The sequence below is a fragment of the Taeniopygia guttata genome, chromosome 19, assembly GCF_048771995.1.
Source record: "Taeniopygia guttata chromosome 19, bTaeGut7.mat, whole genome shotgun sequence".
NCBI classification, from domain to species: Eukaryota; Metazoa; Chordata; class Aves; order Passeriformes; family Estrildidae; genus Taeniopygia; species Taeniopygia guttata.
Window position 1 is genome coordinate 3,436,149 of NC_133044.1, and position 25,883 is coordinate 3,462,031.

Below are 25,883 nucleotides of genomic sequence, written 5' to 3' on the forward strand. Positions count from 1 at the left end.
AAAAAAAAGGCCTTTATAGCATTGCTGGCGTAAGGAAGATTAAGAAAATCGCATCATTCACTCCTGAAATATGCAGCTCTTCCAGAATAAAGCATGGCAGTAATTTTAATCAGCATACAGATCAGCTTTTTAGAATTAGCAATAAAATAAAATGTCAAAGCATGATACCACGGGGAACTTAGGAAGACAAAATGTAACTCATTACCACAATTACTCCAGCAGAATTAAAACTATTAACTACTGATCCCAAAATATGAAACGTTAGAACAGGAAAGAAGAAATATTAGGCAATAATATCACCTTTGTGATGGAAACACATAATAAGTAAGATGAACACATTTTTTAGAATCCCACAGCTCTGTGCACTCAGCACCCTCCATCAATAAACCCAAGGACAGCAAATCCAAACTGGATCAATGGGATGGACTTAATGATTGTGCTCCTAAACTCTAATAAAAAGCCTCAGATTTCCAGTGATGTATTTTGTTGTCTGAAGGGCCTGAATGTTTTTGTATCTTTGTGATCACCACAACCAGACATACACACTATTTACTTAAGGATATATTTTTCTCATGACCTTACAGACTCATTTCTCTGTCATGGAGAGGTCATGGAAGGAAGTTTGTTAGAAGTTAAATATGAGGAAGTGCAATAAAGCCTATTTATCTTATAGGTGGAAAAAATTAGTCCAACACCACAGAATTATTACATAAAAAATGTAAAAAAAAAAAGATGTTGAGCCTCTTTGCAGCCTCATAAAAACAGCCTGTGATAGGGCATGGACAGATGTCCTCTCTCCTGTGCAGTGTCTGATCAGAGCCCTTTTGGACTTCAGTGAAGTAATAATAATAAAAAAGCAAAGGGAGTGCAATTTCCATGGAAACTTGGAAAGAGATGTAACATTGTTTGCCGAAAGCGTCCGACTGTGAATGGAAAATTTTCCAGTTTACACAGATCTCAGCTATTATTTTCTTTGCAGTGCAAACTTGGGCCAAATATTTTCTGTCATATTAAAGATGCTAATAGTCAGTTTTACTTTCTGTCCAGAACAACTGTGCACAAAAGCTTCAGAATCCACAGTAAAACATCTCATATTTATCTTCCATGAACCCAAAACATAATTTGGGCTTCCTTTTATCTGCTTCTCTTTAGAAAGAGAAGGCAGATCAGAAATCATCTCCTCTTTACGTGCAATGTTTCAGACTAATAGACAGCCAGAGCATTGGCAGATGTGCCCACTGTAAATGGAAGCTTAACTCACAGGAAAATCTGCTGTTGAAGCACATAAGATGATAAAAATAACCAAAAGCACCGAGTTTACATTAACATTTATATAATTAATGAAGTGACTTTTATCTTACATGAGTTTCAGAACTCACTCTCTTGCTACTCCTCCCTTACTCAGCAGCAGGAATAATTGTGACAATCCAGAAATTAACTTTGAACAACACAAGCCCAGGTTCTGAGCTGGGCTGCTCCAAGTGTTAAGCCTTGTGTGGGAATGGTAACAAAAGTGGATTGTGAAACTTTTCTCCCCTAAGTGCAGCTGGTTGGTGTAGAGTGGGAGCTGTGACAGTGACATGGCAGCTCAGAGAACACCTCTGCAAACCTGGTGCCTGACCTGTACTAGTTACAAGTTGGAAGAGTCCAGAGCTCAAATCTAAATTAGTCTGGAACAAGTGTGCATGGCCAGACATTCCTGCCCTTCTCACTCCTGGACATGTCCCATAGACCAAAGAACTTTTCTGCAGGAAATGTGCGGCGATCTCAGATCTCTAGAGCTGAAATGTGGGTACAATTTGGGGCCATATTTGTGCAGATTTGAGTTGTCTTTAAGTGAGGTAACAAACCCAATGGCAACATCAAACACAGCTCCTGAAGGATCCAGGCACAGCAGTTGTGTGATAGAGACTGAACTGGTCCTGTTGGGAATTCTGGGAATCCTTGAGAGAGGCACTGTTTAAGGCAAGACACTGCTTAAGAAGGATTTGGTGTTTAGCACAGCTTTCATAATAGGCTGATTGAAACTTTCTCTTCACAAGTTCACACACAGTCCCAAATGTCATGTGGATGTTACACCTGCCTGCCCAGAGATGACAGAGCAAGTCAATCACCTGGCTTTGAAAATCTATTTCCCCTTTTACATCTTGCAAATTCTACTCACTCACTTGTAGATCACACAAAGAGGAAGCAGCATGACTCAGCTCCACACTACAATGGCTGGAGCAGGTCCAGACCTTGCAATCCTTTGGGCTTTCCTTACCAAAACACAAAGCTGCAACTTGGCTAATGTAAAGCATACAGTGTTTGTGTAAGCAATGGGAGATGGGCAGCAGGCCAGCAGCTCTCCCAGAGCACTGTGCTCCTTCTTTACATTGATGGCAACTATCTTCTGAAGAGTTCAGCGAGGAACAAAAGAGCCAAAGGGCTCTGATCTTAAAATGCTAAGGAGGAACAGCCTCCTGAGCTGGATTCTGTAGGCACGAATTTACATTGAAATCTAGTGGTAAATAATGAATTACCTTAGCAAGTTCCACATAATGCCATACCAGCAAATAATTTTGTATAACCTGCAAATTACATAAGTCTTAATAGAGACAGGCAAACTATTGACATTAGAGAATCCAAGAACTTTGAGTAAGTTTCAAAAACCCTGAGTCCTATGGTTTTGTCTAAACCACTGGAAAACAGTATCTAAAAATCAACTACACTAAAAATTCAGTGTGGTCTAGAAATTAAGCCTGATCCTCTACCAGCCTGCTAACACCTGATCCACAGATGTGTTTCATGAAGAGCATCCACATGGTGAGTTATGGCACAGTAAATAATGCACTGTAAACACACTTAACTTTGCTGTGTAAACAAGCTCAGAGCAAAATTCACCAAGAACTTAACTTCATTTACTCCCTGAATGCACAACAAAGTTAAAGGGTTTGATGGTTATCTCACAGCAATCTAACTCAGAGATAAAGACCTCAAATCAAAACCTGTTTCTTGGAGCAATGATGTACATTCCAGCCCAGCTCTGGGAAATGGGATGGCTCTGTCATTTCAGGCACTGCCTTTAGAGGGGGAGATCACAAATCAGTTCAGAAATGTGTGCAACAAAAATAAAGTAAGAAAGAGGCACCAGCCAAGACATTTCTCTGAAATAGCCTTCACCTTCCAAAGACTGACTTGCAACAAGCAGCTCCCCTGGGCTGTGTGTATGGGGTGACTGAGCAGCATCAGAACTTGTATCACTCACCAGCCAACCTCACATTGCTTTAGAGGATAAAAGGCCAAGTGGCTTCAGGGCTTTAATGTCAAAGACGGTTCATTAAGCAGACTTTATGCTTAGCAAAGCTGAGCAGCTTTTTCCTTATTCCTCCCCAGAATGTTTTGGGCATTGTCATATGCTTGTACTACAGAACTTGCAGTTACCCAAAGCCAGCTCATGAGAAGTGAACGGAAACATCTCTTTTCATTCCAAAGGAAAAACAACTTTTATGCTGTTTTCCTCAACAAGCTGAAAACTTGGAGAGAAACCTAGAGCTAAAAAAAGCAAAGAACTCAAAAAGATTCATATTCTGGACTGTGGTTTCTTCTGCCTTAGCTCAAGGGAAAATATGGTCATGGGAAAAGGGCCTGCCTGGAGGCAGAGTTTTTTTCAACTCTGACTGTTCTAGCTGGAGTGGCTTTAAATCAATATGTTGCTATTATTTCTTCATAAACAGAAATATTCTTTATGGGCTGTGTGATAGCTGTTTACAAGTGAAACAACCACTTGTATCGTGTTTCCTAGCAATCAGTGTCTCATTCAGATTTTATACACAGGCTGTGATTGGGCATTTTGAGAGGCTTTTACAACATTAGTTCCAAGTTTTACTGATTCAAAGTGTTAAATCATCCTCCCAGAAGAGAGCTCCTGCACAGAGAAGTGTCAGCTTTGCCACCCTCTACAGCTACACACAGCTGAAACAACACCACACCTTAGAAAAACAAAACTTGCATGGCTTAATTTTGAAGAATCTTACTGTCATGTTATTGTGGACTGTCTTTAGTACTGCAGTTCACTTTTGTCTTTAGCCAGGACTAAAGCAGATTGTAAATATAATGGAATTCCACACTAACCCTGCAAAGACCACCTACAAACCTGCCCCAGGCAATTCAGAGGATTTCTGTCTAACACTGCAATAAGTTGTTACACAACAAAACGTGATCATGCTGCCCAGACACACGGTGCCAGATCCCAGCAAGTGTGGTTATCATCATTCTAAATGCTGCATGAACAGAGCTTCACCTAGGAACTGTGATCCCCATAATGCAAAAGAATTGCCTTCTGCATTAATTAGATTTATGAGAAGAATTAACAAAAATATCTAATATTGCCTTTCTTGAGATTCCTCAAGGCTTTTTAGAATGACACAGTCAGCTCTCCTGAATGTTAAAGTGAACTTCAACCCCCTTTAAAACTGCAGTGGAATTCTACTGGAAATGAAAACCAGTTACCTGTGATCAATGACTGTGACATCAGAAGCAGGAATCCCCAGGACACAACAACTCTGTTCCAGCTCTTTCTTACGAATCTCTCCTTGATTGTAATAATTTCCTGAAAACAGCAAACACCACCTAACTCAGTTTAGGGGTCCAAACAGTTCAGCATCTTCTTCCTTGTTCCATTCACAGAGAAATTAACGTAGGACTGATATGGCAAGATTGCAAAAACTTAGAGAGGCAAAAGAAGAGAGAAAACCTAATCAAGATAAAGACAGAGATGAACAACACGGAAATGGAATTCATTATCTTAAAACATTGGCTACTTCTTCACTGAATTATTTTCCTCTCATCTTGCCCTGACATTCCCTTATTTTTTCTTGGCATCAGCCATGCAAAGTCCCTGACAGAGCTGTGATGCCCCTTCCAGAACATTGCTCTATGCAGGGCAATACTTGCAACTCAATTTTAACTTTAAAGAAATAAAATGAAAAAAAAAAAAAAATACAGTTGAGTATTAATGTGTGATTCAAGTCTGTAGTCAGCTGTCTTGAATTACACTAGAAATTTTTATTGTTGTGGGTGTGAGTCATCTAAATGTAGCATTTCTCTGGAGCACTGTTGCAATCTGAACCATCACTAGCAAGCTTTATAAGATTTTCAAAGAGGGAAAGAGTAACTAGAAAAAAAAGCCTCTTCCCACAGCCTGTGACTGAATGATTTTGGGAGACTGACAGTGACTGACTGTGGGATGAACCCTGGTTGCAAGTTCCAGCTCCAGCAGAATGAACTGAAGAGTGCAGCTTGTCTGGAATGACTGAATGAGTACAAGAGGGTTCACTTCAGACTGATTTTTACCAGGCCATTACCAACACAGTGCTGGAAGGTAACAGCTTTTGCTGCAGTGCAGTGTCACAGCAGACTGCAGGTGATGCTTTATCCAAACATTCCCACTGCTCTCAAAACACCTGACTTCTGCTGAACTCAAAGAAACAGCTCCAGAGCTGCAGAAATGTGTCAGGACATCAGGAGTATGTCAGTGCTCACCAGAAGGAATGGGCAGCTGTTGAGAGCAAAACCAGCTGAGTAGCTGCAGCTGCTGGACCTCATCCATGGAGCACTCACTACAGAGCCAGCTACTACAGAGAGCAAAGCACATTCAGACTGAGTTATTAATTCAATCTAAGATTATTCAGCGTGTCAAAGACTGATTTCTTTTTCCCAGTACTGTAATTCTAACTCATTTCTAAGTCAAATTGATTGATAACTGAAAACTGCAAGTACAATGGTTTTTAAGTAATGATTTTGTCTCAGTGTTAACAATTTGCAGTGTCTTTGATCAACTCACTTGTCATCATCAATCACTCAGACAATGAGAGGATGAGCCATCTGAATCACCCACAAGACTAATCAGAGGCTTTTAAAATAAAAATCTCTTAGCTCATAAAGGTGCTCTCCTCTACATTTCCTTACAAGTAAGAAAGTACCTAGAAGGAAACATCAAACACACTGAATGTGTCATGCCACTGAATCAGGAGTAAAGAGAAAAGAAAATTCAACAAAATAAACAGAAACACAACACTTTTTTGGAAAGTTCTCTACCAGCAGCAGTGTATTAGTCTCCAAAACGGAAATGGCAGAGTTGCATTTCAGTAATCTCCCCACAGCTGTGGAGAAGTCAAATTGGATGCACAGACTCTGTCCCTCAGCAGAGACAAAGAAAGCTCTGCACTAAATATTGAATGGGAGGTGCAGAGCCACCAGCGAAGCCACCAAACCACTGGACTTCAATAGTTCAATCCCTGTCTTCTCACCTGGATGGTCTGGCAGGACAGAAAGCTTTGGAAATGACAGAAATGTGCCAAAGGCACAGGGGGCTCTTTCCCAAAGCTAAGCAGCTCTCAGTGTAAGAATTCTGGTACTGCAATATGGTCTGAGAGATCAATTCAAACGAGGTTGTTTCTTATGCACAGAAACCTGAACAATGGAATAACTGCTCAGGTGTCAGTTCTACAGAACAATCTTCAGCAGATCACAAGAAAAACACAAAAGTGTCATGTGCTGTGAAAAGTTCTTGTTCCAGGCAAACAGTGGAGCCTTTAAGAATCTCTCCACTCTATTCAGCCCCTGCAGCAGTGCTGCTTCTAGTTCGTCATCACTGCCCTTCCAAAAATTACATGAACCAAAGGAAGAGTCCAAGAGAGAGTGATGAGAATGATTAGAGGTTTAGAAAACATGATCTATGAGGGAAGACTGCAAGTAATCAGACTGTTTAGTCTGGAGAACATAAAGCAGAAGAGGCAGATAACAGTCCTAAAATATGTAAGAGGCTGTTACAAAGGCATACTCTGATTTCCATGTTCCTGTCAGGCATGAAAAAATAAACAAACAAGCTTAAATTACACCAATGACTCAGGAAAAAGTGATTTGAGGGCAAGCTAAAGCAGCACCGACACAGACCCCACAGGCTGAGGCACCTCCCCGGACATCCTGGAGAACAAACATTTGTCTGCAGCAAATGAAGACACATCGATGCTGCCTCCAGGCCAGCACTGATGGACAGCGCGGCCCCGCATTCCCTTCCGGGCTATTGTTCCATGATCGGATTGCAACGCAAGGGCTATTTTAGGTGTGTTGCAGTGAATGTATCGCGACATTTAAACTGGACCATCCAAACAAGTCTTCTGCAAGACAACCGAATTATAGGGAGATGCCAAAAGGCCGTGCACCTTTGACAGGCCACTGACATCGCCATGCTGAAAGTGCCTCAGTCGCAACTTTCAGTTTGAACACGTTCCCCTCTGTTCTGTCACGACACGCTCTTGTAAAGGAGAGGGGAGGCGGAAGTGGCCGCACCGTGCCTCAGTTTCCCCACAGCCAGGGGTAGAAGGTCCTCGCGTCACGGCGCGAGGGCCACACACGTGGGGAGCCATCGCGGCGGCCTTCCCGTGCCCCGGGGGTGTGTGTGGGGTGTGTGTGGGTGCGTGGGTGGTCCCCGCTCACCTGCGGAGCAGCAGAGCACGGCGGGGGCGGCCCCGGCGCTGCGCAGGCCGAGCAGGGCGGGGGCGAAGAACATGGCCTCGTCATCGGGGTGCGCCGTCAGCACCAGGGCGCGCCCGCCCCGCGCGCACCCGCGGCACCCCGCGCGGCCCCGGCGCAGGCGGCGCGCGCCCCCGAGCAGCACCGGCAGCAGCAGCAGCACCGGGAGCACCGGCAGCAGCACCGGCGGCAGCGGCAGCAGCGGCGGCGGGCCCCAGCACCACGGGCCCGCTGCCATGGCGACAGCCCCCCCGCCGCCGCACCGCCCGGAAACGCCAGCCGCGGCGCGAAGGTTCCGCCGCACGAAAGGGTCCCACCCCCTCCCCCCTCCCCGGTCCCCGCCTCGGGGCGGGGCCGCCCGGCCGCTGCCGCGGAAACGGGGCCCGGGCCGTGCCGTTCTGGGGAGATTTGTCCCGCTCCTGCTGCCCCAGGGCCGCCCGTGAGGAGCGGGACCTGCCCTGGCCGGGCCCGAGGGTGTGCGCTGAGCTCGGGCTGTGCCCCCGGGCGAACGCCGCATTGCCCTGCCGGTACATCAGGAGTGATTAACAGTGAGAAAGTCGCGTTTTCAGCCTGTCGTACCTTTCATCCCTGCTGGGATGCTGGGGAAGAGACGTGGGTTAAAGGGAAGCTCAAAAGCAGGGCAGGAGGAGCTTCTCTTCAGGCACGTTCTGTGGGCTATCCCGAGTGTGGCTGCAAACGGGGGAAGCTTTTGGTTATGGTTTAGAAGTGAAGTCAAGCCCTGGAGAAAGCTGCAGAGCAGAAGGAGAGAGGAAGTGTTAAAATAAACATGAAACAGGCAGGCTGATGCACGATGGCTGGAATACTTTGCTTTTCCAAACAGGCAACATGGAAGACAAGTGTACAGGCAATGGTGGAGTGTGGGAGCTGGGTGGGTTAAAGCATAAAAGGTTAATACAATTTCAAAGAGCTCTGAGGAGCAGCTCAGACCTCAGCAGGTGTGTGCCTCACTGGTCTTTCCTGGCTCTTAGATCTTATCCTTTAACTTCCAAGTGATTCTAAGCGAGAGTCATTGGTTTGTGTTGGGATTAGAGACTGCCAACATCAGCCTGGATGTGCCGTGTCACCATAGCGTGGCACTTTTTAACCACTGTAATAACACAACCATGGTACAACACGTGTTTTCTGAGTGATCCTGCTTGCCACAGGGTGAGCCCCAGCTTTTTTAGTCTGAACCAGTAATTGTGTGAGCACCCATCCTGCACATGTGGGCACGACTTCTCCATTTAATGGAAATTGTGACCGTGAAATAATCTACCCTTGCCTAATGCTCTATCTTTCCCTGATTCGAGATTAATTTGTGATTTTAGCACATCCCGAGTTACACATTTCCACGTACGACGCCGTGCAGATTTGAAACTCCTGTGAAGGCAGGGAACGAGCTACACACTCCTCATTCCGGGGCAGGAATGAACACACATTTAACGAGATTTGAACCTCTCTCACATTTTTCGGAAGTCATTCGTCGCCGGGGCACGGGCCCGACCTCAGGGGCAGCGTGGGAAGCACCGCGGACGGGGCGGGAAGAGCCCTGAGGGACCGGACGGGCTCCGGGCGATGCTCCCGTGAGGGGCTCCTGAGGCCGCGTTCATGGGCACGGCCGCTGCCCGGGCTCCTTATGGGTTATTACCACTTTACACCGGTCCGGCGGGGGCCAGCGAGGCGCTGCGGCTCCCTGGCGCTCGCAGCCCCGGGAGCCCCTCACGGGCCCGGCCCCGTTCGCCTCATGGCGGCCGCGCCCCCCCCCGGCCCTCAGCGGGAGGGGAAGGAGCCCCTCCCCGCCGCACCGGCCAGCGGTCCTGGAAGGGGCATAGCACCGCACCCTCCCACCGCCAGCTCTCCGGTGATTTTTCTCGGCCTGTTGCTGCCTGTGCCTCAATACACATTGGCACAACCTGAGGAAGGTGAGAGCCACGGTAGCCGATGAAAGGTACCGATCAGCGGCGCCGCGGCTTGTTCGGTATCTGGCAGGACCTGGCGGGAGGGGGCGGAGCGCGCGGGGCCGGGGGAGGGGAGGCAAGATGGCGGCGGCGGCGGCGCTGAGGGTGAGGTGAGACGCCGCGCCCGCCCAGCCCCGCCGGGACCCGCCGGCACCGCCGCCCGGGCCGCGCCTCGGTAAGCGCGGGGAGCCCGGCGGGGCGGCGCGGGGGCAGCGGGCTGAGCGCCTCCGCTGTGAGGAGGAGGAGGGGGAGGAGGGGGAAGAGGCGGGGGCCCGGCCATCCCGTCCTCCTCCCTCCTCACGGAGACGGAGCCCTGTGGTCTCCGGGGGGAGGGCGCTGGAGCCGGGGGTGCCCGTGGGGCAGCCGCAGGGGGTGCGGGGGGCTGGCGGATCAGGGGCGGAGGGTGCCCGGTGCCCGCGGGGCTCTCCCCCCATTGACGCTGAGGAGATGGCGGGGCACCGAGGGGTGGCCCTCGCTGGGAAGTTTTTGCAGAAATCCCGGAGCATCTTCTCCGTGCTGGGTGCTCATCCTTGCGCTGTGGGCAGGAGAAGTGCAAGTTAAAAAAAAAAAAAAATTAAAAGGAGGGTCAGTTCTTCAAAATCGTCCCCTTGGAGGCTCGGCCAGGAGCGCGGTAGTTGCTGAGGATGTGCTGCGGCCACAGCTCCGTGTCGGGCGAGCATCGCGGCCGCTGTCAGTGCCGGGGAGTTGCTGCTGATGCTGACGCTGAATTATTCATATGGGACCTGTAAACATCCCCAGCTTCTGTCATCTCCGGGCTGCTGCAGGGCACAATGGAAGTGGCTTTTGCTAGAATTATTCTGACTTGATGGTAAAGAACTTCGTGCTTACTGATTTTTCTGTACTTAGAAAAGCTGTGTGTATTAAGTTGGTTGCAGTTAGGCAGGATTCGAGGTAGATGTATGAATTGTCAGTGCTAACCAGGCTCAAGTAAGCAAGTATTTATTGTGAACAATCTGTTGTCCAAAAACTGCTTCTTCGTGTTTCACAGATATGGTTTTAAATATTGGTGTAACCTGGGACAACTTACTACAGTGAAGATGTCTAGTCTTGATTTTTGTAGCAGTATTCTTTTATTAATTTTCATACAGCAGTATAATTATGAACTGTTTGAGCTTGGATAGGGATTTTTATCCTAGGCAGGATGATTTGAGAGGTAAAATCCAGAGCAGTTGTAACAAAAGCTGGTGGTGGTAAGTGGGATGGCACAGTGTAAGTGCCTGAAGAAGTGGACACAGTTATGTCACTGCACACAAGGACCGTGCAGCTCTGTTGCAGTTTTGCACTGGAATTTTATTCTGCAGAATGTTGTTATTCCAGATTAACTAAACAACCTTGACATTTGGAAAGGAAGTCTGGAATATTTGAAGTGGATTTCTAGTTTGCTGAAATGTGGTGTCTTTTGTTGGGGGATGAAAGAGCTTCGTGCTTAGCCCAGGGATTCAAAAGTTCAGGGGAAAGAAGCCAACTGCAGTGACTCTTTTTTGTGAAAGCGTGGTTAATTTTTTCTTTACATTGCTTTTCTTTGTAATGTGGTATGGGCTGCTGAAGAAAGAGAGGTCTTTTGTGATTTATGTGCAGGGTGATTTGTTTGGAATATACTGTTTAATGTTGGTCACTAAAATACCTAAACTTGTTGCTGAAATATGGGAAAGAACAGTGTTTTGGAATCTTCTTTCTAGGAGTTATAATGTGTGTTTTTAGCATGTGGAGAGGATGTTACAAGTGTTTGCTTCCACTTTAGCTTCTGTCTAGCTTCTTAATCATTGCACCCATCAATTAAAAGTAACTTTCCAGGTTGAAATTACATGCACAGAATCAGAATATATTCATTTTGCTACATTATGCTGCTGCTGTTTTGTTTTGAATATGCTTTGTCTCCTACAACCACTCGTTTTAGTTGCTCTTTCAGGGCAGACCTGTTTTCCATTGTGATCTAAAAGGATCTACAAAACTCTGTCAAAAACTGTGGTAGAAGTAGGGACAGACCCTAAAGCTCCTTTCCACAGTCCTTGTGCTCCTCTGGCTTCATCTTCTGAATTGTTTCATTTCTCAGTTGTAGCATGAATGAGAGATGCTCTCAGGGAAGGGAAGCTGCCTCTGCTTCAGCTGCTGTTAAATGCATGAAAGCAACTGAAAAAAAATCTTCTGTAGTAGAGAACAATATTTCTTATAAATAAGAAATTTATGCTCTTTCAAAGCTCTCTGCAGAAGTTCTGGTGAAATATTTTATTCCTCTATGGCTTTTAGCATACAAAATGATTTAAATTAAGGTTTTCTTGGCTGATTGAAAATACTATTTAGAGTTCTGGTGTGTGTAGTGGCTTACATTGAAGATTTTAACAATTGTTGGAGCTGGAAGGGGTCTATTCCTTGTGCAGGTGCAGTGCAGCACAGAACAATCTCAAGAACAGACCTGTAACCAGACAGTGGTTTCATAATGCAAACAAACGTTTCCTGGATGCCAGGCTTGAACTCTTCAAGTCATTTATGTTCTTTAGTCAAATCTGATTCAGTGTTTCAATTCTGGGCTATTAACTGAACATGGTACCCTCCCTCTCCAGTGCAACTGGTCTAGATAAAAATTCTGACCTATGCAGGACTGCTGTCTGTAAATATTTACTTTGTGATACTTCCGAATCATGCAAATAGCCAGGACAGTGCTGAATGTATCTTCCATTTCAGTGTCTCTCTCCTTCAGTGATTCTCCCTCTAGTAATGAACCTCTCTGAGGTTCCCTTTCGCTTCCGTGCTCCTTCAGTGCTCTCCCACCCTCTGTTCAATCACAGCCTGGGCCTGCTGGGGCTCTGCTCAGGGAGCTGTGAGACAGAGGGCTCAGTCTTACCTTGGAGCTGTGTTTCTTCCCAGTATCCTAAGAGATATTCCCATGTCCTTGCCCAGCTCTACATCTAAACCACCCGTGGTGTTGCCCCTCCCAGACTGTCTTGACAGACCTCCTTTTTCCCTTCAGGCTCGAGGAAGATGTTGGTCTGTGTAGTTTTTAAATCAGCAGCTTCACCTGTTTAGGATTGCAAAGGTTACTGCAAAATTTAAGATACTCTCTTGGTACAAAGATGCATCAACCCTCTCTGAAAAATCCTATTGTTCATAACTTTCAGCAATAAAAAAAATATAGAAATTAATGTTTCACGCAGATGGATTACCTGGACAAACTGTTGGCCAGGACTTAAAAATTCTGTGCATGTTGAGTGACTGCTTTTGGGTAAAACTGAAAATGAAAATACAGTCACAAAGGTGTTGAGGAAAAGGGCACCTATGAACGAGAAGGGATGATGTTAAATGTAAAATATGCTTTACTTGCTTGTACCTCGTGCTGCTGGGAAAGGACATTTGGGTAATTCCCTTTTATGTCCTCAGCATATCAGAGGGCTCTTGTCCTGTGGGAGCTGCAGACAGCCCAGAGCATTCCCTGGCTGTGGGGCACAGAGCTCCAGTGAAACCTCTGCTGGGCTTCCTGGGCACAGCCCGGGGCTGCCTGGAGGAGCAAATGCTCTCCTGAAGGGATTAAAATGTGTTCACGTTTCAGGGAACATGTCTAACAAATGTGAATATAAATCAGCTGCAGAACAGACTGATTCCTGTCCTGTTTGTCAGTGTTACAGAGTGAACACACAAGTTCATGACAAGTTCAAGTGCTGCTCAGCAAATGAGGCAGGTATATGATTTCAGATCAGCTGAACTCTTCACCTCATTAGTAGTATTTTGGGGCAAAATGATGAATTACTCCAAGTCAAAAAAATGTTTAAACCCTGTTGTATTTTGTTTCATCAGGTTCATGTTTTTCAGCTTCTCTTTTAATTCTATCTGAAAATCTGGATTTGCAGAGAATGAGTGTTTGCAAAGTGGGAATTCTCCCATATAATCATTGTAACTTCATGGTTTAGCTGTCTTGGAATGTTATATCCAGAACCCGTCATGATTAATGTCACTTACTTGTTCCATTATGGCCTTTATTTGTGTAGGTGCTGGTGTTTCTCTCTGGTCTCAAAGATCAGAACTTAAACATATCTAGAACCTTAAAGTTCTGGATTGCTTTTGGGTTTTGCTACTCAAGATCTAAAGGATTATTTATACCACTCATAGTTCAAGATCTCTTTCATTCCCTGCCTTTTTCTGTGACTTGGAGGCTGTTTTGTGAGTCCCAGTTGGAGTTATATCTTTATATATTGTTGCATTTTCTGTGACATAGAGTATCTTCCATGTAATCATAAATATAGTAGCAATAAACTTTGTTTCCAGAAGGCCCTGGTGCATTTCCTGTGGAGTATCAGAATGGACCAACTCATTGTTCTTAGATACAGTTAAAAAAATGTTATTTTAGCCTTTCTGTACTTCCAAGTTAAAATCTAGACTTGATTTTATCTGAATTTAGTCAGCTGAGGGGAATTATGAGGCTGATACTTGGTTTGCCCTGACCCTTTCTTTATAAGTGTTTTTTCTTACAATCCATCATAGTTTGTGGATTTAGTCAGTATGAACTAGTCAAGTTATATTTCCTTTCCCGAACCAAAGCTGTTTTTAAAAGCTGTCACTGCAGATCCACTTTTGATAAACAGTGAACTACAGGAAGATCCTGGAAACTGTGACCACAGAATTTCTTGGCTGATAGGTGACGTCAAAAGCAGTTTTACCTGCAGGTGAATTAACAGTAAAGGAGTAAATCCACGTGCAGGAGCTGTTCTTGAGCTGTCTACACTTTCAGTCCAAAAAAGGAGAAGAAAAATTGTAGTTTTGACAGAATATTTTATGCATAGTGTGTGATGCATATGAAGTTTGAGGTATGGCTGTTTCTAAGTCATAGATAAAATGTGAGGAAAGAGGTGAATTGGAGCAAACCTCAGTGGGTTGTTGGACACTTGTGAGTGAGGATGAGTTGCTAAGGGGGTTTTTTTGCAGTTCTTATCACTGTGGTTTGTGTAGCATCTCGTGGATCTCCTGCCTGCTGCACTGGAGGATGCCTGGGCTGGTTTCTGTTTCACACTGCAGTTTTCAGGGTGAAGTCTGAATGCTCCAGTTGATGTTTGAGAACCAGTGGAATTACCCTGTGGCAGGGATAGGGCCCTTCAAAAGGGGTGAGGAAGATGTCTGGGATTTGGGAACTGCTGGTGTCACCTCAGCAAAAAGCTATCTCCTCTTGGGAATGTGAGTCTTTCTGGAGATTTGAGTTCTTTAGCTCATGATTTTTTTTCATGATGTTCATTAACTGTGTGCTATTTACCATATTGGGACAACCAGGAATCTGGTGTTCCTTGGAAAATGTTTTTAGGAAATAAGCTATCTCTGTTTCTATGACATACTTTTAAAACAAGAAAATCCTGTAATGTTTGTACCCTTCTCAGTTTTAAGTCATTGCTCTGTGGTATTTTTAGTCAAGGAAATGTCTACATCCTTAATTTCCATTTCTGAAGGGAGGGCTTCCTCCTACCTCTTTTGGCTGGTTTTGGTTTTATTGTGACCCTCCTTGGCAAAGGAGATCTGAATAAGCTCCGTGCCAGGGTGTAAGAGCTGTTCCTCCATGAAAATCCAGGAGGAAGCTTCCTCCCTCAGGGATTCTCTGTATCCCAGGCTGTTACGTGCTAACTGCTGAGTGGATGTGGAGATCTGGTCTCTTCATGGAAGTGGATGTGCTCAGCATGCCTCTATTTTGATTTTTGTTTTTGGTAGGCAAGTGGATAATTGTCAGAAACTTCCAAAGATATTGATGTGATCTTAGTTTTTTCTGTATTCCCCCCCTATAATGCAGCAAAGTTGTGCATGGCCTGGGCCCTGAAATCATGTATTAGCAACTTTTCTTTGAGATCATAAATTATAGGAGGGATTAAAATAGAATTTCCAGGAGAAGAGTATCTTGTCAGCTGAATTTGATCAACCCCATTTTGGTAGAGCAGAAATTCTATTTGTATTTGTAGCAGGAGAGAGAGAGAAAGAGAGAAAGAAACTGTTATTTAAAGATAAAGTATAACAATGTGATCCTGAGATTTGGCAAGAGTTTGGATATCAATTACATGTGTAAGGATGCGACCAATTTTCATCTTTGGACCTTTGAACGTTTTGTTTTGTTTTGTTTTTTTGGTTGGTTGTTTTTTTTGTTGTTTGGGTTTTTTTTGCTTATAGCACACAAAAAATTGCTTTGAATGACTCTTAAATACTTACTTAATATTTAGTGTTTCAAAACCTATTACTAGAAGTACTTCAAGCAGCTGTGAATGGGGAATATTTTCCTATTAAAATATGGAGTATAAAGACCTATTTTAATTTTTTGGCTCCCTTGGTGTAGATGGGAAAGTCTTCCTAGTACAGAGTCAATGTGACATCTTGAATTGACAGCTGTAGTGCTCCTTAACTTGTGTCACGTCTGTAATTGGCTAAATTAAAGTTTACCATGTGTCATGGATAATATGTCAGGCACTGCAGAGTTTTGGAAGCTCAGAAATAAGATTATATTGTACATTAACAGAAATTTCAGGATGTGAAAAGGGTTGAATTCAGATGTTTGGGCTTTTCTTAGCACCTATTTTTCAAATACTCCTGTTGCTTGATTTATATGATAATAATGAATGAAGAGAACGTTGTTCAGTGTTGGTAGTAAAACACAGCCTTACAGATGTAACTTTTTTACTATATTTCTAGCAGGGATAGAAATAGGGATTTTTCCGTCAATAACTTTGTGAGTAGAGGGAGTGCAACTGAATGAGATTAAAGTTCTTTAGAATTTATGGTGTATTTGGGAATTTATGGTTCTGTCTGTCACAGAAGAAGAAAAGGCATTTGCACATGTGGAATTGTCTTGGAGAATTCAGCAGTGAGTTGTTCTCAACTTGGAGAAAATACATTCATTGTTTCTGTTCATTCCAATAGCATATGCCCTTGTGCTTTGACTACAAGCTTTTGGGTATTCTGCAGCATAAAACTGAATGAAAAAAGAATGAAAGAAAGATTAGAAAAAGTGTGGAAGAGGCCCTGAGCTTTGAGGATGATTGTGTTCTGCAGAAATGGGAAGCACAGTACTCTGGGGCATATTTAAATGACCATTACTCAAGTTGACTTTAATTTTATTTTTGACCTTTGAACAATTATTTTTGCTTGTAGCACACAAAGAATTTTTCATCTTTTGGAGGGTATACCCAGCAGATTTTCATACTTTGCAGTACATCTCATCTATAAGCTTGGAATTTGGAATACAGGTCCTTCAGTTTTAAAGCATAGAATTATCTTAAATCTGCTCAGGCATCAACCTTCTGGTAGGTTCTTGAATGAAAACATTCTGTCTTTGAGGATTGTCCTATCTACTGATCTTGTAGCTCCCATCCCATCATGTTTTGCCATCTGAACAAATGTCATTTGACTTTGCTGATGAGTGGACACTGAGGAGTGACTGAAGGACTGATGGGTGCTCTGGAAGTGTTTGGTGATTTTTTAGGGAGCACTTTCTAGACTGTTAAGTCAGGGTGAGCTTGCAGCCCTGCTGGTAATGTTCTGAGCACAGGGATTTCAGATGGGAGATGATCCTCAGCCTTGTACTCTGTCCATTAATTCGAATAAATAACTTTTTATATGGAATTTGACCCATTGAGGTACTTTTAGCAATCTCTCTTGAATGGGCATATCAGTGTTTTCTGGTGTATGGCATATCCCCAGGATGCAAAGTTGATATTTTTGTTTGGGTGTCTGAATAGGTTAATGATTACCTGGTAAAACAAAATACTATTGGGAAGATTTGTTTTGCAAAGCCAGCAATACTCTGAAGGGTTTTGCTTGTGTGACTCTTGATTTGCAATTTTGATTTGTTTTCTGCCATTTGAAGCACTGTGTCTTGAAGGGTCTGTAATTCATGAAGTCTGGTCAGTGTGATTTAATAGATTGGTCCATAAATACAGCCTGATTTCGGGTTTTTCCATGAGGTAGTTTCATTACCTTTTTATGAAATGAAATCACAGAAATAATTATTCACAAGTATTGTTGTCATGCCTTGGACAAAGCCTTTTGAACCAACTGCTGAAACACTCCCTTCACTCTTCATTTTCTTGCCAGAGTAAACTTTGAATAAATATCCCTGAATTAATTTTGTGATTCATTGTAGATTCCCTGTGCAAGGCAGAGTCTCCCTTACTCTGCCATGGGTTAGTTACATCAGAGCTCAATTTACTAAAGCTGCTGATTTAAAAACAAAATCCCCCAACTTGGGTTAGAATGTAATCTCATTCTTTGCACTCTTTATATCACACTTAGTTTGCTTAAAAACAAGATGAGGAAAATTCCCAAAAGGACGTGAAATTTAATTAGCAAATGTTGGTTAAGCACTTCAAGATGGCACAAAAATTACTCAAAATGCAGAAATGTCAGTTTGTTTTGGATAGCTGGAGGAAAACTGAGTTTACCCATGAGACTGGTCTTTTGTCCATGAAGGTAAGAGTTGGAGACAGGATATTCCAGCAAGTGGAGCAGGTGACTGTCCTGCCCTGGGACAGCTGCTGTCAGGTCTGTGGCCTCACAGTGAAGGGGTCTGGGGAACTGGCCTGCTAAAAATAGTCCCAGTTTTTAACCTGCTGTGTTTTTCCAAGTGAAGAACTGCTTCACTCAGGCAGGGCCTTCAAAGTGCTGCAAGAATCAAGTCTTATTTCTGATTCAGACTTTGTCTATTTCCTGGGGAGTCTTTGATAGATTTTTTAACCTTTCTGTGACTCATTTTCCCACGTCTGCTGAAGATAGTTTGTACTTCTGCTTCTGAAGCATTTTGAGTTCTGGAGATCAAGCTGAAATTACATCGTGATTGTTGCCATTATAATATTCAGTTCCAAATTATTTCAAACTTACTCAAAATTCCCTGCATATGGTGAATGTAAGTGTGAACAGCAGCGTTTTAGGGAATTCTGAATTGGATCTGTTTAGTAGTTTGAGCTGGCCAAAGATAGAAATATCATCATACCTTTAGAAATAAACATTGTTAAATCACTTCCTTGCCCAAGAAGCTCAAATTAACACAGGGCCAAGTATCTCTTCATTGTTCCTGAATCCATTACTCTTGTCATTGCTTTTTCTCCCCTGGGTATCTTCACTTAACTGCTTCTTTTTTGATTATTTGTTCCTATGTGTCCTGTAATTTTAATTTTTTTTAATATTATCCATTTGATGCTACTGGGCTTCCTGTTTTGCTATAAAGTCTGGGAGTGTCAGTGAAATGGGACATTATAGCACAATTTTTGGTTTCTGAACTGCAAAACAAGAAATGTGTCTTTCTTCCCCTTCTTGTTGTCAATATTTGATGAGACAGACAATTTGCCAGCCTGGTTGGCAGCTGTGTGAAAGTATTCATGACCTAACTTTATCTTTGTGAGACATGAGGCAGAATTCCAAAGTCTGTAACAGCTCTTTTAAACGTTTATATATTTAACTTCTGAAATTTGCAGAATAATATGAAAAGGTACACAAATACTTGTCTGAAAAATAGAATCTTGCTGTCATTGAGCAGGGTTGGAAGCTGATTTCTGGTGTTGTAATTTATCAGGGGTGCTGAAAATGAAAATAAGCAGCCTCTTTTCTGGCCAGGGAGAGGGAAGCTGTGCAAGGATCAGAGGGGCAGAGAGAGTTAATAAATAGTGAGGAACTTTTCAGGAGGATTCTGGTTGGCTTTGGGTAGAGCAAGAGGAGGTTTGTCATGACTAATGAAAGGATACAGCAGGGAGGAAAGCCCGGATGAGGTTGTTTACAGTCTGCACACACAGTTACAGTTTTATGCAAAAGGATGGCTGTATTTAAACATAATCTGGATGTATGGAAATTGGAGAGGTTACAGCAGGAAGCTGGCACTGCCCTCACTGCCCAGGAATTCGATTGATGAAGAATAATCTGTGTCTGCTGCAAATGTGTGAGCAGATGCTGAAGAGAAGGAGGCAGATGCTTTTGGCTGACAGGTCGGAAGGTTGCCTGCAGAGAAATTGAAGTCAAGCACCTCCATCCACAACTGCAGACAGGGAGGAAGGAGCAGAATATTGGTGGTAATTCTACTGGCACTCCCAGCAGAGAGGGTAAACAAGTTTATGCTGTGGGAGCCTGGGAGATTAGAGGGTCTGCAGGGCACGTAGAGGGGTCAGATCAGGAGAGTGTGCAGGCATGTGGATGTGTCTAACAGGAAAAGGAGGGAAGGAATATTGTACTTCATTTTACATGTTTGTACTGCAGGGTTCATTTTATCTTGAAAGAAATTAGATCCCACACAGGATCCTCATCCTTCAGTTCCCTCCCCACCTTGTAATTGCCACTATGTGACCACATGTTTTCCTCTACTGTTACCCCCTTATCTCTGCTGCTGTTTTGCCAGTTCCCTCAGGGAGGAGGAAGACTGGTCCCCCACCTCTGATAACTTTGTTTTCTTTTTTTCCTCTCTGTGCTTCTCACCTCTCATATTTACCACGATTGTAATCTCTAATGCTCCTTCCTGCTTTCCTCTGCTGTCAACTTTCATTTATTCCCCTTTAAAAAAAATTCCATTATGAACATGACCATACTTGTAGTTTTCAATAGGAAAATAATCAGATCCAATATTGTCCTATTTATTATGTAAAGGGGTTTAGGTTGACATTTTTGGATGGATGCAGGATGCTCATTCTTGTACTCCATGCCCTCTCTCTCATCTTTCCATGTCCAGTACAGAATCTGGAGAGATGGCCAGACCCTCTCACTGCAGTTGGTTTTGGAAGATTTCAAGATGATCACCAACCTAGCACTGTGTCCACTGAAATTCTAGTGACTGGAGAAGTGGCTTTTATAGCATCATAGAAAGTGAGCATGGCTTGAACTTTCAGCACCTGGGTTAATGATCAACTTGTGGGTTTGACTGAATATTGTGGGAAAAAGGAGCAGATGTAACTTGACGGAGAGAAACTGGGAAGGACCTTGAATCGTGCAGTGGCTGGCCTATATTTGTGTGTGATTTTCAAGTGGTTGCTCTCCTGATCCCCTCTGCATCCCCAGATTCTTCAGATGTCTGAGGGAGCACAGGTTGGGGCATCAGCAATTCATCAAGCTGAGATTTGTATTTCCATAACCTTAAAGTGTTTGAGCATCTTTATACCATGGAGACAGTTCATTTATTGATGGATGTGCCCCAGCCTGTGACAGGAGGGGTTATCCCATCAGCAAACATTGGATGGAACTGACAGCTATGTGCCAGAGCTTTCATTCCTGTGAAAGGCCACATAAGAAAGGAAAATCAGAGGTTTTCTCCTGGCTGGGACTGGGGTTTAGGGGCACTGTGGAGTGCTCAGGGGCAGCTCTCTACTCTCACAACCTGCTGGCTTTGTGACACTGTGCCTTGATTAAATGGCAATCAGATGACTCAGAGCCATTAGGCCATCACATAGTAGGTAAAGCTGTACTCCAATGAATGCAGTGTGAATGATGAAGTATAGTAAATGTTAATGTTGAAGCATTCTGTTACAGCTTGTCACTTGGATATGAATTATAGGTACTATAATGGGTGTATAGCTACTATAAAGCACACTACTAGTGATCTGTAGTGTTGCTTTGAAAGAGAAACTGTTGTCTTTTTCTTTGATTTTTTATATCTGAAAATCAGGTTTAAGAGGTAAATGCAAATTTGTCTCATTATTCTGGTAGTCCAACATGTAAAATTTTATTTGATGGAGAGTTAAGGAGGAAAAATCCCCTGATAAAATATGTCAGATATGCTTTAAGATCTGGTTGTATAGCTTGCTTTTTGCTGAGCTGGTTTTGTCTATTGACTGATAATGGAAAATGCAGTTCAGAAATATAACTTTATAGGTGATGTCTGTGAAATGCTGTGGATAAATGTGCTGTGAAATGTAGCCATTGAGGCAGAGATCAGCTGTTTATTTGAAGGTCTGATGTGTCTGCTGGGCTCTGGGCAACAGGTTGAGAATTTGCTCCACATCTGATAGAATTCTGGATTTAATACACAGGCTCCTGGGTTTACATCTATTGAGCTATCAGAGAAAAATATTTTCTATAGAAAATATATTTGCACCACTTTTTTGCTTAGAGCTATAATTTACCCCCTCAAAACTCATGAGGGAGCAGGGTTGAATCAGTTTATTTGGATCTTCAGCAGCTGGAACGATACCGAGGCTCAGGCATGCTCAGACTTTTCTAGGGAACTTGTCTGGATTTCTGCAGTTTTTAAAATCTTTCCCCAATCAGTTTGCAGTTCAGTGTTTGCTCTCCATCTGCAGCAGTAGAGGCAAAGTAAAATGCAGTAGAGGCAAAATAGCCATTGATTGTCAGCTAAGCAGGATTGTTTTAAGGCTTTGTAATATATTCAGTTTCTGGCATCCTGTAGGAGCTAAACCATGCTGGCATTTGAAGCAGAGCTGGTTTTCTGCTTTGTGAGTGCCTTTTTTACTGAATGCTTGAGTTAAGCTGCTGGTGGATGGTGATGGCATTCAGGGCCTGACTAATGCACTGGGATTTAGTGAACTGTAGGTGACGCTGAGAGCAGCCGTAAGACTACCTGGATCTGAAAGTCACCAACAGTTCATGGAATTCAAAAACTTTGTAGAAGAAACAAAAGTGAACTTCATATTGTGCTAAGGAAATTTAATGTAGATGCAGAATCCAGCTATAGACTTATAACCTCTTTAAAATTTATTTTAAGTGACCTACTTTTCTTATCAAATTCTAAGTCAACTGGTAAAAGGATGTATTCCCACAATATAATCCTCAAATCTTTGTGTAGACAATGCTGACACGTCTCATTTTGAGCCCATTTAAGACCCGTTAACATGTTTCAGACTGGAGTAACCTATTAAATAAATACATCAGGAAAAAGCTTTTACTGGTAATGGTTGTTTTGCTTAGGTGACTATGGCTGTAATGTATTGTGAGTACATCTGGTACTTCAGTGCTTATCAGCGATCTTTTTCCCTTTAGGCGGTTTCCTAGAAACATGATTGCTTGCCGGTCTTGATCTCACAGCTTTGTGGAGACTCCTTCCCTGATAATGTCAAGTTCAGGCTACCCTCCGAACCAAGGAGCTTTCAGCACGGAGCAGAGCCGGTACCCGCCCCACTCGGTGCAGTACACCTTCCCCAGCACCCGCCACCAGCAGGTAAGGGACACCCAGAGCCTGGGCTGCAGCCAGCCTGACTTCCAGGGGTTTGCCCTGCCAATAAGGGATTAATTCTGGTTTTTAAACTAAGATAACACAACTCGTTCCTATTTGAAAACACATCCATGTGCCCTGTTGGGAGAGCTGCTGCCAGTCTGCTTAGTTAAATACTTGTGGGTTGGCTTCTTCTGTTTTATTCTCCCCTCCTTGCCCTTTATTAATATAAATGTCCTGGTTTTATCATTGATTTCTCATGGTTTGAATAAATTTGGTAGGGGTTGTGTTCCTAAACTTCTGCTGCAGTATTGGGCTAGAATCTCTGTAAGTTAAGTGTGGTACTTGTCAAAATTCTGTGCAAGGTGGAGAATGTGTAAAAACTTGTGTTACACTGATTTTTTTTTCTGAAGCAGCTGTACCAGTGCTGCCAGCTGAGTTCTGCTGGCCAGAATGGGAATAAAGAGTTTCTAAGGATATCCAACTTTCTAATTTCTGCCAAGCTTTTATTCTGCCATCCTGTGCTCTGTGCTGTGGAGGACCAGCTGTTGGCTTTACAACAGTTCAGGTTTCCCTTATTTTCATGACATTCTCCTGCTGCTGCAGATACTTTGGATGTACTTTGGATGATACTTTCTTCTACTTCTGTGTTAGCAAAAGGAGATTCAAAAAACTGAAGCTTTTTGGCTTGCTCTGTGTTTATTTTTAGATAATTTATGAAAACTGAATCTCATGGGTAATGATCTATTACATGTCTTGTGAAGCTTCTCTTCAGTTAGTGCCAGCTGCATGTAATTTTTAAAAGCAAGTGGTTGATCACACAAAAATACAAATAAATAATCTTATACTTCACTTTGATTGTAAATTGTAGCAATAGGCAGATGCATTTTCTGTAAGGACTCTTAGTCCTGATTAATAATGTCTGATATAAAAATGTCTTGAGGTGGTAACAAAAGAAATTGCCTCGAGGTTGCTCTCATTTTAGCCCTTTGCAGTTGGATGTGCAAGACTGATTTTAAAGGCTATTTTTAAAGGCTCTTCATCTGCTTGCTGCTGACTCATCTGTGTTTTGTTAGAAGTTGTTAATAAATTAGGTGGAATCCCTAGTATAAATATTTAGTCTCTTTAAAGTTTATTTAAATCTCAGAACTGCCATTTGCAAACATTTTTTGAGCTGGAATAAGACTTTCTCGATCTGGTGTTACTCTGTATTTAGTATCTTTGGAAATGATCATGGTCACTGCATGCTTTTGTTCCTGTTAACACGAGAGGTGTTCCCCTCAGGAATTCGCCGTTCCCGACTATCGCTCGTCCCACCTGGAGGTCAGCCAGGCCACGCAGCTCCTGCAGCAGCAGCAGCAGCAGCAGCAGCTCCGGCGCAGGCCCTCGCTGCTCTCCGAGTTCCACCCAGGCTCTGACAGGTGAGGAGGCTGACTGGGAAGGGTGTGAGCACCAATCTCCTGCCTGCAGCTGCCCTGGGGTTACCTGAGGACAGGCAGAGTGGACAGCAGCAGGGAATCAGATATTGGGGTTTACTTTCAGTTTGCCAATATCTTCCTTCCCATGAAACGGGGATGTTGAGGGATGATCAATGTACATCATCATTGCTGTATTGCTGGTAGGTTCAAGAAGGTTTTCAGACAATGTCATGCATCCATTTGAAGAGCTCTGAATGTTCTCTGAACATCAAATTCAGAGATTAAAATCCCACTACAGATCAGGATAATATTAACTGGATTGTAGTAAATTAGCAGGAACATGCTTCTCTTTAGGGAAGCGATTATAATATGATTTATGCACTCAATTATTTAGTGTGTAAGGCTGTTGGTGTACAGTCGTAAGTAAGTGTTAGTGCCTGTAACAACCTCTGCTTTTCTTGCACTTACTGCTTGTAAAAATCTTCTTTTGCCTTGGACTCCTAGTGAGTATATCTGCTAGGAGCAACTTTATATGCAGGATTACTGCTGGAGGTTTATTTTGGCTGTAACTGACCGATCTGGATCTGAACAAATACCCATGATGAATGTTATGTAAATACTGGTCTGGCTTAAAATCTCATTAGGATATTCCCAGAAATAACTTGATGATAGTGAAATCTGGGCCTTCCATATTGCCTTCATCTCGTGTCAGCAAAATGTCAGTAAGGCTCTGTTTTAATGCTGAGAATCACAGCAGCTTTTAGAGTTCTCAAAATTGAGTTTATAGCAGTAGTAAATCACACCCCCCCAAGACTGTAAATTTGTAAAAGCTTATTTGGTAGTTCTGGCAAACTACAGGAAACTGCTGCTGTCATCTCTTCAGTGGCACTTCATAGGAAGATGTTGAGGCATATGAGGGTCTTTTATGGACATCCTGCACACTGCACTGGGAGCAGCAAGTGATAACTGTTGAGCATTTTTCTGAGGAGGAGTCTTTAAATGACTCATGGATTGAATCAATGACTGCTTCTGTCACAGAGTAGCATTTTAGTAGAGATCAAATTCCAAACAGACTCATGGCTCATCTCAAGTGTTCTGTGTATATTTAAAAATTATTTGGCTGCAAAAATTCAATAATGGAGCTGTTGTGGCCATCTTCAGTGAAATATTGTACTGTGTTTTTCTCATGTATTTTTGGTGTGTTTATAATTTGAATCAGAGCTTTGATTTGAACAATATTCTTGTAGCAGAGCTGAGTTTCTTTAAGGTTGTATTTTTGAAGTCATATTTAAAAACATCTATCTGCCTTACTGTTTAGAAGGAGCTTCACCAAATGATATCTCCTTTAAAATTAAAAAGCATTGAAGATTCTTCTCATATCAAAAATGTATATTTTAACAGTTAATCTCTTCTGTATAGGCCTCAGGAAAGGAGAACTGGATATGAGCAGCAGTTCCATCCAGGTCCATCTCAGACAGATCATGATTCACTGGAGTCAAAGCGACCACGTCTTGAGCAAGTGTCTGATTCCCATTTCCAGCGTGTCAGTGCAGCCACTGTCTTGCCTTTAGTGCATCCTCTGCAGGAAGGGTTGAGGTCTGCAGATATTAAGAAGGTAAAGCCGTTTGCTGTTACAGTGTTGAAGGTCTAACTTTCTGTGTTGCAGTGAGCTAATTGGATTTTTTCTGTTAGGTAATTTATTTTGTTTGTTTAGGTTTTTTCTATAATCCCAGAAATTTACACATTATCAGAAGCTGTGATCATGAGTCAGTGTTACTGTCTTACACAGTCTGACTCAAACACAGTAAATAGACTGGAATTCTGAGGTGCCACTACTCTCTTAAGTCACTCAAACCTCAGTTGTAAAATGATTGT

General features: G+C 43.1%; 2 protein-coding genes across 12 annotated transcripts in view; one reads left to right on the forward strand and one right to left on the reverse strand.

Annotated features, from left to right (window-relative positions):
- PIGL (phosphatidylinositol glycan anchor biosynthesis class L) overlaps positions 1 to 9,157 on the reverse strand; it is a 53,186-nt gene extending 44,029 nt beyond the window's left edge. For 4 of the 7 annotated variants that reach the window (XM_041719990.2, XM_030288317.4, XM_032751780.3 and 1 more), the window contains exons 1-2: positions 7,480 to 7,697; positions 4,492 to 4,591 (exon numbers count right to left, since the gene is read on the reverse strand). In XM_041719990.2, coding sequence (XP_041575924.1) covers positions 4,492 to 4,591; positions 7,480 to 7,563 — 184 coding nt within the window. In that variant the 5' untranslated portion in view covers positions 7,564 to 7,697. Of the gene's footprint in view, positions 1 to 4,491; positions 4,592 to 7,479; positions 7,769 to 8,094; positions 8,265 to 8,979 lie in introns of those variants that run through there. The other 3 variants (XM_041719989.2, XM_072937207.1, XM_030288316.3) reach the window with 3 other exon arrangements.
- Positions 9,158 to 9,296: 139 nt separating this feature from the next.
- NCOR1 (nuclear receptor corepressor 1) overlaps positions 9,297 to 25,883 on the forward strand; it is a 55,020-nt gene continuing 38,433 nt past the window's right edge. The window contains exons 1-5 of one of the 5 annotated variants that reach the window (XM_072937197.1): positions 9,497 to 9,648; positions 20,158 to 20,291; positions 22,419 to 22,596; positions 23,875 to 24,011; positions 25,428 to 25,623. In XM_072937197.1, the coding sequence (XP_072793298.1) occupies positions 22,489 to 22,596; positions 23,875 to 24,011; positions 25,428 to 25,623 (441 nt within the window). In that variant the 5' untranslated portion in view covers positions 9,497 to 9,648; positions 20,158 to 20,291; positions 22,419 to 22,488. The other 4 variants (XM_072937200.1, XM_041719985.2, XM_072937199.1 and 1 more) reach the window with 4 other exon arrangements.